The sequence below is a fragment of the Phyllobates terribilis genome, unplaced genomic scaffold (genome assembly GCF_046119375.1).
Source record: "Phyllobates terribilis strain yellow unplaced genomic scaffold, ASM4611937v1 Scaffold_2__4_contigs__length_985480577, whole genome shotgun sequence".
Taxonomy (NCBI): Eukaryota; Metazoa; Chordata; class Amphibia; order Anura; family Dendrobatidae; genus Phyllobates; species Phyllobates terribilis.
The window spans coordinates 453,821,229-453,833,431 of record NW_027362762.1 but is presented as its reverse complement, the minus strand read 5'-3'; the positions used below and the strand labels follow the sequence as shown (position 1 = coordinate 453,833,431).

The following is a 12,203-nucleotide window of genomic DNA, read 5'->3' as shown; positions in this document are numbered from 1 at the left end:
TTAGAGCAATGTCCCACGTTCCTTTTCAAATAACTTTATTTAGCTCCAAAAAACATTCATTGATGTACAAAAACGCATTAAAAAACGCATCAAAAACACATCAAAATCACGGCAAAGCGGCCGTATTTTTTGCAGCGTTCTTCTTGTCCAAGGAAATTTCTGCTTCAAATACTGAACGTGCGCACATACCCTAATGGTATGAATTTCAGAAATAACTCCTTGTATCTTTATAAACGTATTTGTGCACAGATACAAAAGCAACAAAGATTCCAACTCACCAGTCTTACAGTATAGTCCTCATACATGTGCACAGGCACATAAACTTGTCAAACAATAACAATGAAAGGTTATCCGGCCCTCCGTGAGTGGGCTAAAATCTTCCAATTTATTTCAGAAACATAAGTATAAAAAGAACAACTTAGTCAGCAAAACCAACGTTTTAACCATGATTTTAACCATGATTAAGCCCCTCTGGTTTTGCTAAGTTGTTCTTTTTATGCTTATGTTGAAATAAATTTGAAGATTTCAGCCCACTCACGGAGTGCTGGATATCCTTTCATCGATATTTGTGTATAATTAGTTCTCAATGGTGATTAAGCGCCTAATTATTGTGAAATTTTGTAGTAATTCAATATATGATCTGTTACTATACATGATTGGTCGGTTTGGATTTTAAATGGAACCTTTCATGTGAAAAAACGCTATTAACCTGCAGATATGGGGTTAATCTGCAGGTTAATAGATTCCTGAAGCTGTGTGGCTGCCGCACTGAAAGCCTGGCTGTTGGACTGAAAGCCTGTCTGCCGGGAGGAAATTAGCTTTATTCCTCCTGGCAGCTTCAGGCTTTCAGTCACCACTCAGTATACAGTGAATGGCAGCTGTAACTGCGTCCCTGGCACTGACTGAAAGCAGGTTCTCCACTGATGCACTGTAGAGCCAGTTGTCAGTGTGGGGGGTATGGTCACAGCTGCCGTTTACTATGAACTGAGGAGTGACTGAAGCCATTCCGGCTGCGCCTTTGTGACCAAAAGCTAAGGGTGCCGGAAGGATTAAAGAGGTTGTCCACTACAACACACAATGCCCCCACTGATTTAAACCTGGTAAACAAGTGTTTTTGCAAATACATACTGCTACCAATTGTGCCTGTGAGTAGCGCTATCGCTGGCCGCTCACTAGGCGTCATGTGACCCAGCTGCAGTCTGCTCTCACATCTGCTGAAATCACGTCACTTCCGGCTGCTGCCAGGCGTGACCCAGTGATGCGCTCCCCCCTGATTGATGGGCTGTGGGCGGGGTTTCACAGCACATCACAGCCCAGCATCCAGCGCGCTCTTTCCCAATGAATGCAGAGGAGAGGAAAAGCCTGCACTGGATACTGGGCTGTGACAATTATGGAATGCCCATATGATGATGTCATGTGTTTGGAAGCTTCTGATTTCTGAGTTAGAAACACACCGGTGGATGTATTTTAATTCACATCTAAAACACACTGCTTCTTTGTGTAATATCATGGGAAAGTCTAAAGAAATCAGCCAATATATCAGAAAGAGAATTGTGGACTTGCACAAGTCTGGCTCATGTTTGGGAACAATTTCAAGATACCTGAAGGTGCCTTGTTCATCTGTACAAAAAATTATAAGCAAGTACAAAAAAAATCGGAATGTCCAGCCATCATACTGCTCAGGAAGGAGACGGGTTCTGTGTCCCAGAAATGAACATGCTTTGGTCTGACATGTGCATATCAACCCAAGGACAAAAGCAAAAGACCTTGTGAAGATAATGGCGGAAGCTGGTAAGATTGGGTCAATATTCAGAGTGAAATGAGTACTGTATCAACATGGGCTGAAAGGCCACTCTGCCAGGAAAAAGCCATAAGAAAAACATAAAAGCCAAAAGAAACATAAAAAAGCAAGATTAATATTTGCAAATCCACACAGGAACAAAGACCTTAAATTTTGGAGACATGTCCTGTGGAACTAAAATTTTACTTTTTGGGCATAATGACCATTGTTACGTTTGGAGGAAAAAGGGAGAAGCTTGGAAGCCTAAGAACACTACCCCAACTGTGAAACACGGGAGTGGCAGCATCATGTTGTAGGGTTGTTTTGCAGCAAGAGGGACTGGTGCACTTCACAAAATAGATGGCATCATGAGAAAAGAAGATTATGTGGCAATACTGAAGCAACATCTCAAGACATCAGCCAGACCCAGGAAGTCAAAGCTTGGGCGGAAATGGGTCTTCCAAATGGACAATGACCCAAAGCATACTGCCAAAATAGTAACAAAGTGGCTTAAGGATAACAAAGTCAATGTTTTTGAGTGGCCATCACAAAGCCCTGATCTCAATCCTATTGAAAATTTATGGGCAAAGCTGAAAAGGCAGGTGCGAGCAAGGCGACCTACAAACCTGGATCAGTTACACCAGTTTTGTCAGCAGAAATGGGCCCAATTTCCAATCAACTATTGTGAGAAGCTTGTGGAAGGATATCCCAAACGTTTGACCCAAGTCATTCAGTTTAAAGGCAATGGTCCCAAATTGTCAAGCAAGGTGTGGGAAAGACTTAGTGGAACACAAAGGGAAGAGGGAAAGGGAGCCCAGACTCTAGGGAAAGGGGGAGTGGAGACCTCCTAGGCTGATTTCCTATCACCCTGTCTCCACTAACATCCCTATGTTGGCTCTTCACCAATCGCCGCACGCAAACCTCGTCCTGTCTTTCCCTGGCGTTTGGCTAGAGAAAGGGATGGAGATGAGCGCTAGTCGATCCCCACTGACAACTAAAGGCAACAAGGGGGAAGAAACAAGGGAAGATAGCTTATCTTTTAGTCAACTTCAGAGAGATGAACACCCGTCCTCATAGCTCCAGAGAGGATGAAGTAATGCACTTGCTCTGAGCACTCACAAAGGGTAATGTGAGTATCGTCAGCACCTCCCTCCAGCAGACAGTAGGTATTTATACACCCAGGCAAGGGTGTTAATTAGCCAGAGGAAGGTAGCCACTGGGTCCTAGAGAGACAGTCTCTAAGAAGGTGTCTGTAATGCCTAACGTAGAGATCTCCTGCAACCAACTGCAGGGAGACTGTCTGTCACTTCTGACACACCTGTGACAGTACCCCCTCCTCTACGAGTGGCCTCCGGACACTAAGGAGCGGGTTTCTCCGGATAAGAGGTGTGGAATGAACAAACCAACCTGGGAGCATTCACCTCTAATGCTGAAACCCACATCCTCTCCTCTGGACCATAACCCTTCCAGTGCACCAAGTATTGTAGAGAACGACGTTAGAGAAGAGAATCTACAATCCTCGAAATCTGGAACTTCAGATTATGATCAACCATTACTGGGGGTGGTGGTAGATGTGAGGGCTCAAGAGGTGCCACATACTTCTTGAGTAAGGACCTGTGGAACACATTGTGGACCTTAAGGGCCTGAGGAAGTTCAAGACGAAACGCTGCTGGGTTAATGCCGGCGGTTATTTTATAGGGACCAATAAACCTAGGTCCAGTTTTCAAGAAGGAACTTTCAATCTTCTATTCCTGGTAGACAACCACACAAAGTCATTCACATTCAGGTCCGGACCTGGCAAGCGTTTTCTGTCAGCCATACGCTTATATCTGTCTCCCATGATCTTTAAATTACTCAGAACACCCTGCCATACAGAGAAAAGAGACAAAGCAAACCATTCCGCCTCAGGAACTCCCAAAGCTCCTTTCCCACTAAAGGTACTAAACTGTGGGTGATAACCGTATGCACCGAAGAATGGTGACCTGCCAGTGGATTCTTGCCGATGATTATTAATGGCAAATTCTGCCAGCGGTAAGTAGGATGCCCAATCCTCCTGATTTTCGGAGGTGAAACACCTGAGGTAGGTCTCCAAATTCTGATTGACACGCTTGGCATGTCCATTCGACTGAGGGTGGAAATCAGAGGAAAAGGACAGCTGCACCCCCAGTCAAGAACAGAATGCCTTCAAGAACTTGGAAATAAACTGGGTCCCCTGATCTGACACCCCATCGGAGGGAACCCCGTGAAGCTTCAAGATCTCATTTATGAACACCTGAGCAAGTGTCTTGGCATTTGAAAGTGCAGGTAATGCGAAGAAGTGAACCATTTTACTGAACCTACAGTATCTACAACCACCAAAACCACCGTTTTGCCTGCCGAAACTGATAGGTCAGTAATAAAATCCATGGACAAGTGAGTCCATGGCCTACTAGGGATAGGTAGTGGAAGAAGAGTACCAGACGGACGGGTATGCGAAACCTTAGAACGCGTGCAAATACTACAAGCAGATACGTGTTCAATTACATCCCGATGCAACCCCGGCCACCAAAAACGACGAGAGAGGAGGTCCGCGGTTGCCTTACCACCTGGATGCCCAGCAAGCACAGAGTTATGATGTCCCTTAATTACTTTGCGGCGCAGATTAGATGGTACAAATAACCTTCCTGAGGAGCAGGAGGCAGGGGCGTCCCCCTGAGCCTCCAACACCTCACCCTCCAGTTCAGGATACAGTGCCGAAATGACTACCCCTTTCTGTAATATCGGGGCAGGGTTCTCATGGTAACCACCACCAGGGAAGCTCCGGGACAAAGCACCAGCCTTGACATTTTTTACCCCTGAACGGAAAGTAACAACAAAATTGAACCTAGTAAAAAATAGGGACCATCTGGTTTGCCTAGGGTTGAGACATTTAGCCGATTGAAGATATGACAGGTTCTTATGATCAGTGATAACAGTAATAGGATGGACAGCCCCCTCCAACCAATGTTGCCATTCTTCGAACGCCAATTTGATCGCCAAAAACTCCCTATTACCCTCGTCATAATTTCTCTCAGCCGAAGATAATTTCTTAGAAAAGAAAGCACATGAACGCCATTTCCCAGGGGACGGACTCTGAGACAACACAGCTCCAACCCCCACCTGCGACGCATCAACTTCCACAATAAAGGATTGGGAAACATCGGGTTGACTGAGTATAGGTGCTGTGGCAAAACAGCTCTTTAGGGAGGAAAAAGCCTGCAGGGTGGCATCCGACCATTTGGAAAAATCAAACCCCTTCTTAGTCATGTCAGTAAGAGGTTTCACAATTACAGAGTAATTTTGGATGAATTTTGTAACGGGTCTGGGAGGTGGAACCTCTGAGCTACTATACAAAGGGGCAGTCTTTGTAAGGAAGCGGGTGGCTCCCAGGAAGGCGGGCAGGTAGACACGGCAAGTGACAGGAACAGTCTCTGGGTAGAAGGGCAGGTGGTCACGGCAAGTGACGGGGAAAGTCTCTTGACAGGCGGGTGGTCACGGCAAGTGACAGCAGGGTAAGAGTCTCTAGACAGGCAGGTGGTCACGGCAAGTGACGGCAAAGCCTCCAGGTAGGCTAGCAGGCGGGTAGCAGGTGAGCGCTCCCAGGTGAGCGGGTAAGAGTCTCTCGGCTGGCTGGCAGGTGGTCACGGCAAGTGACAGCAGAGCCTCCAGGTAGGCTAGCAGGCGGATAGCAGGTGAGCGCTCCCAGGTGAGCAGGTAAGAGTCTCTCGGCTGGCTGGCAGGTGGTCATGGCAAGTGACGGCAGAGCCTTCAGGTAGGCTAGCTGGCGGGTAGCAGGTGAGCGCTCCCAGGTGAGCGGGTAAGAGTCTCTCGGCTGGCTGGCAGGTGGTCACGGCTAGTGACGGCAGAGCCTCCAGGTAGGCTAGCATGCGGATAGCAGGTGAGCACTCCCAGGTGAGCAGGTATCAGGCAGGTGCCTCCTGATCCTCAGGCGGACTGGTCCATAGACAGACTGGCGGATGCTGGTAGACAGACTGTAGGACCGCAGGGAATGCAAGCAGGTAGACAGAGCTGGAAAACAGACTGGCAATGGGACCTGAGGGCTGAAGCAGAGGTGAAAGGCTTGCAACAACTTTGCTTGGGCACCTCCATTTTGGAGGAGGTGCCTTATATATGGGAGCTCCACCGGCAATTGGCCGGGGACTCCTTAGGACGGCGCGCGCGGCCCCTTTAAGAGAGAGGGAGCGCGCGCACGCCCTAAGCACAGTGCCCGGGAAGCAGCGAGCGCTGCCAGCAGCGCGGGAGGAGGATGCCGAGGATGGAGCAGGGAGGTGAGGGGAACGACGTCTCTGCCTAGCAGGAGGCAGGGACGCCGATGCTACAAATTTCAGGTAAAAATTAGTAAAGCCCAGAAAACGTAAAGCCTTCAGGTTCTTGGGGCGGTCCCAATCAAGGACAGCACAGATCTTCTCCGGATCCATCCAAAAACCTGAAGATGACAAGAGGTACCCCAAAAACTGCACCTCCTGAACGGCGAAAACACACTTTTCTAGTTTGGCATATAGTTTGTTATCCCTTAATATCTGAAGCACTTGTTTAACATGCCCCTGATGTGTCTCAAAATCAGGTGAGTAAACCAAAATATCATCCAGATAGACCACCACAAACCTGCCCACCAAATGATGGAAAATATTGTTAATGAAATGCTGGAACACCGCAAGTGCATTGGTCAGATCGAAAGGCATAACCAGACTCTCGAAATGCCCTTCAAGCGTATTGAACGCTGTTTTCCATTCATCGCGCTTTCTGATTCTAACCAGATTGTAGGCTCCCCTTAAATCCAACTTGGAGAATACCTTAGCTCTCACAACCTGGCTGAACAAATCAGGAATCAGAGGAAGAGGGTATGGATCACAGATAGTAATTTGATTTAATTCCCGGAAATCTAAACAGGGATGTAGACAACCATCTTTTTTCTTCACGAAGAAGAACCCTGCCGCCACGGGCGAAGATGAGGGTCTGATATGTCCCTTCTCCAGACTTTCTGCAATGAAATCCTTCATGGCTAGTCTCTCAGGGCCAGAAAGATTATACAGCCTGGACTTCGGTAGTATAGCTCAGGGGGTCAGGTTATTAGGACAGTCATAAGCACGATGACCCGTTGCTCCTCATTACCGGAGGAGTAAGGACGAAGTTTGAAATACAATTTGCATGCCTCCTTAAATACAAAAAAATTGTCCCTGCCTCCTGAAAACCTGTCCGGGAGGGCAACCTTGGATTTAGGCTGGACAGGCTTCCCAGCTGAGACTCCCACATTGGCAACCTGTAACCGCTGATGCTGCTGCTGTACCTCACCGCGGAGGTCATTCACCTCCAGAGAGAGCTTGTGCAGCCGCTCTGCAAGCTCTGCAACTGAACCCATACCAAGGGAGAAAGGAAAAAAAAGGTGCACACCCAAAAACACACAGAGAAAAAAAAGCAAAAACACAATGTCAGTTTTTTTTTGCTTTTTTTTCCTTTTCAAAACGTGCTCGGCCGGCTATAATGTCATGCAAAGTGTAGGAAAGACTTAGTGCAACACAGAGGGAAGAGGGAAAGGGAGCCCAGACACTTGGGAAAAGGGGAAGTGGAGACCTCCTAGTCTCGTCTAGTGTCACCCTGTCTCAACTACTGTCCCTATATTGCCTCTTCAGCAATCGCCCCATGCGTGCATTGCCCTGTCTTTCCCTGGTGTATGGCTAAGGCTAGGGATGGGAGGAGATGAGCGCTAGTCGATCTCCACTGAACTCTATAGACAACAAGGGTAGACAAACAGGGGGAAAATGCTTAGCTTTAGATGACTCCAGACAAATGCGAACTCGGCCTCAAGCTCCAGAGAGGACGAAGTACTGCTCTTGCTAAGCCTTCACAAGTAGAAATGAATATAGCCGGCACCTCCCTCTCAGACACACCAGGTATATATACACCCAGGCCAGGGAGCTAATTACCAGAGGGAGGTAGCCGCTACGTCCTAGAGACAGCCTCTCCTTTAAGAAGATGTCTGTAATGCCAAATGTAGAGATCTCCTGCAACCAGCTGCAGGGCGACTGTCACCTCTGATACACCCGTGACACCATCCTCATGTCAGCAGGCCGTTTTACCTCAAAGTTGATGCCTCTGATTTACCACCTTACCAGGTGAACCCTAACACCCTCGTAATGGGCCGTGTAATATCATGTGATGTGATAGCTGCAAGCATGTATGGAGAAACCTGCGCAACCGCCCTTTAGGTCATCTGAGCTTTCTCTTGATTACTTTTGGTTTGGTTTTTGGCATTTCAGTTGACTTAAATCACAAATTGTTCAAATTTGCCGGTTCCAGAGAATTTGTTTAATTTTGATCCAAATTAAATTTGCGTCAAATTGATTAGCTCATCTCCAGATGTGAAATATAAGAAATAATATTATAACACGAAAAATAAAAGTAATGATTTTTTAAATATATGGAAACCCTAGAATCATAATGGTAATGGGAAGAGCTGGTATTTTATAGTTTGTTAGGCTTTTTTAATATATTTTTGGCTTATTATTACCTGTCTGTATAATGTGAATAAAAAGAATGTATTGTGAAATTAAAAAAACAGCACTAGAAGCCGCCATGAAGTTCTCTGCCGTTCCTCTGTCCCTAAACTGTCACCCATGATGCCCACATCAGTGTATAGGGCAGAGCAGGTCCAAGAGCCGCTGCCTGGCAGATGCCACCTGGGGTTCCGTCACTGACAACACCTGCACACGACCAACTGCTGTTTACTTTCAACTGTCGGCTGAAGAGATCGGACGGAGGTCTACAGACTGGAAGATATTTCTGCAAATGGCGTCTACAGGAGACGGACAAGAGAGAGAGGAGAAGAAGAGAGAAGAGAAAAGGAAGAGAGAAGAGGACAGTTATACCACTGGATTCAAGAAGATCATGAAGAAGAGGAGAGAGGCCAAAAGCAATGGATTGGAGGATGAATAGCCAACACCTGGATGCAGCAGGGACCCCGGAACATCCAGCCCCTACCCCAGGCTTAACATGAGCAATTTTACCATCCATGATATCTTGGGTAGGGGCAGCTTTGGCCAAGTAAGTTTTTATATATTTTTTTTTGACCACTGATGAAACTGTAATGAAACACATGTCGGGTCTCTTGATGGGTGAGCTGACCACATTTAGGTATTATTGATCGTTTGTGTGTATATCATTTGCAACTCTTCCCCTTCTTTTTCTTGTATTTACTCTCTACTATGGATTACTAACAGCTGCTATACTGAAGGCCCTCTAGATAGGCTTTAACAGTCTAGGTGAACCAACAAGTGTTCTCTTATGTTACTATGAAATCTACCTCCTGGTGATTTGCTTTTGGTATACCCACGTGCACATGTATTTACTTACTCAATCTTCTGTGTAATTAGCTCACTCACCAACATTTTTTTGTCGCCTGTGTCTGTGTTGTGTCTGTTTTTTGCTTTTACTGTATTGCTGCTTATATATATTTTTTGACTGACTCAATAAAATTTATGTTTCTATTAAAAACATTGTTGTACGTTGTTCCTGGCCCCCCCCCCCCCTTTTCTCTTTGGTTATACTGTCTTTTTGCATTTGTGCACAATGAGGACTCTGATTAATCTAAAAATTTGGATTAAATTGAGATATATCTGATATATTTTTCTTTATCAACCTATATTTGACAATTTATCTGCATTAGCTATTTTCTGAAACACCCAATAATTGTGCATCATAATTAATACTCAACAACAATTAGACTCAAATACGATGCACTTGGACTAAGTAATGCAGGGATATAATCGCTAATTGACATCAGACAGCAAGAGGAAAAAACGACGATCAAAAAATCCCCAAAATGAACGAAAAAGTATAAAATATCATCTTTATTGAAACTATTACTAAAAAAGTTCACATAGTGTAATAGAGTAAATGGTAACGTGGCGTGCAAATAGAAAAACAAAGGACGTACTACACATCCAGGGACAGTGTATACATTTTAACAACTAACTGATTTCTGACCCAGATGTAGGACTTTACTATAGAGTGTGCCACATACCCATTCCCCTCACAATGGTGAGGGTTCCTCGTGCAGTATAAGTGATTAGACGACTTTATTCTTCGGGTCGGTGCGATTACAGCGATACCAGAATCATATGGGGTTTTTATGATTGACAGCTGTCACACACTAAAAGACGCATTTTTTGTAAAATCTAGTTTTTGCATCGCCATATTTTGAGAGCTATAATTTTTCCATATTTTGGCAGACAGAGTCATGTGATGGCTTGTTTTTTGCGGGATGAGTTGACGTTTTTATTGGTGGCATTTTCAGGCACGTGACATTTTTTGATCGCTTTCTATTCCGATTTTTGGGAGGCAGAATAAACAAAAATCACCAATTCAGGAATTTTTTTTTTGTTTTTTTTTATTCTGTTCCACGTGTGGTAAAATTGATAACGTAGCTTTATTCTTCCGGTCAGTACGTTTACAGCGGTACCACATTTATATAGTTTTTCTATGTTTTGGCGCTTTTACACAATAAAAGCTATTTTATAGAAAAAAATATTTTTTTGCATCGCTTTATTCTGAGAGCTATAACTTTTTTATTTTTCGGATGATGGAGCTGTATGGCAGCTTGTTTTTTGCAGGACAAGATGATGTTTTCAGTGGTACATTTTTATTTATATTCGTCTTTTTGATCGCGTGTTATTCCATTTTTTGTTTGGCGGTATGGTGATAAAGCATTGCTTTTTGCTTCGTTTTTTTTTTTTTTTTTTTTACTGTCTTCACTGAAGGGGTTAACTAGTGGGACAGTTTTATAGGTAAGGTTGTTCCGGACGCGGCGATACCAAATATGTGTACTTTTATTGTTTGCTTGCTTTTTTTTCATAATAATATTTATTGATGGGTACATTATATTTTTATTTTTGGTGGATTATTATTTTTTTTTTTTTTTTTGTATATTTTTACAATTTTTTTTTTTTTTCACTTTCTGAGAGTTTTTACACTTTTTTACTTTGTCCCACTCTGGGACTTTAACTTTTTTTTATTCTGATCGCCTGCACAGCATAGGGATGGAGCACCATCCCTGTGCTATGCAGGCAGTCAGCGCTGCACAGTGAGAACATTGTGTGGTCGTGCACTGCGCATGACCAAACAATGTTCCTGCTGCCTGGTGACCCGGATGTTGTCATGACGACATCGGGTCGTCATGGCAACACCTGGGAAGCCGCGGCAGACAGCGCTGGAGGCCAGAAGAGGAGGTGAGTATACCGATCACCTCCCCTTGCTACCGCAATCGACTTCGATCGCAGCATTGCGGGGGTTAATGTTCCGGGAGAGGTGCTGGACCGCTCCCTGCACATAGTACCGGGTGTCAGCTGTGACAATCAGCTGACACCCGGCGGCGATCGCGCCCGCACAGCCTGTGTGCGCGCGCGATCGCGATGACGTACTAATACGGGTCAGGCTCTTAAAGCCCAGGGCACTGACGCGTATTAATACGTCATGGGCTATACAGGGGTTAAATCAGTTGCACATTGATATAAGACTAATACTGACCCCAACCAGCTCAAAGTGCCATCCAGTGTTTGTCCTATTTGTTCCATATGGTGATAATGGAATACCCCTTTAAGACCTCTCCTTAAAGCATTCATGGAGAAGTGCATTATGCTAATAGCTTAGCTTTGCTCTGCTATAAAGTCTTGGTTATTAGCAGACTCACAAATCACTCAGTCCATCCGTTTCTTGTGCAGTAGATAAACCAGCTGTTTTCCACCTCCCATACACATTTTCTAAGCATTCCCTATTTGTTTCCTCAGGTGGTCCTGACATCAGTCCCCAGCCGAAACATCTGTATGGCTGTAAAGATGATCAAGAAAAAGAAGGTCAATGAAAACATCCTTATGAGAGAGCGGCGGATACTCCTGGCGGCCCGAGACTGCCCATTCTTATGTCACCTCTATGCCGCACAGCAGTCTCGGAAGCTCGCGTATTTCATTACAGAGTATCTGTCCGGCGGCAGCCTCGAGGCTTTGATTAAGATGTGCAGCTACTTGGACATTGACAACGTAAGGTGAGAAAGAGGAAGATATACGAAAAAGAGAGCAGAGCGGTGAAAATAAAAGCTGAGCTGGAGATGTAGCTGGGAGAGGGCTTGCAGGTCATGTAGCCCAGGAGGGAAGGAGGTACCAGCGATGACATTGATACTACACTCTGTTCTATCCATCAGATTCTACACAGCAGAAATTGTATGTGGCCTCCAGTTCCTCCACTGACACAACATCGTCCATCGGTAAGCAGAACTTTCCTCCTTCTCCGTTTCCTTTACATGCTAGAAAAATTGCCCCAACTTTCCTGGGCTCCTGTTTGCCTAGTCCACCTAATCTTGCAGTGACCCATTTTCCATCTTCTGTATCACTCG

General features: G+C 45.2%; 1 protein-coding gene across 1 annotated transcript in view; it reads left to right on the top strand.

Moving 5' to 3' along the window:
• LOC141215629 (protein kinase C-like 1) overlaps positions 1 to 12,203 on the top strand; it is an 81,035-nt gene that overhangs the window by 56,520 nt on the left and 12,312 nt on the right. Inside the window, exons 2-3 of the mRNA XM_073665620.1 lie at positions 11,602 to 11,855; positions 12,012 to 12,074. Coding sequence (XP_073521721.1) covers positions 11,602 to 11,855; positions 12,012 to 12,057 — 300 coding nt within the window. The 3' untranslated portion in view covers positions 12,058 to 12,074. The remainder of the gene's footprint in view (positions 1 to 11,601; positions 11,856 to 12,011; positions 12,075 to 12,203) is intronic.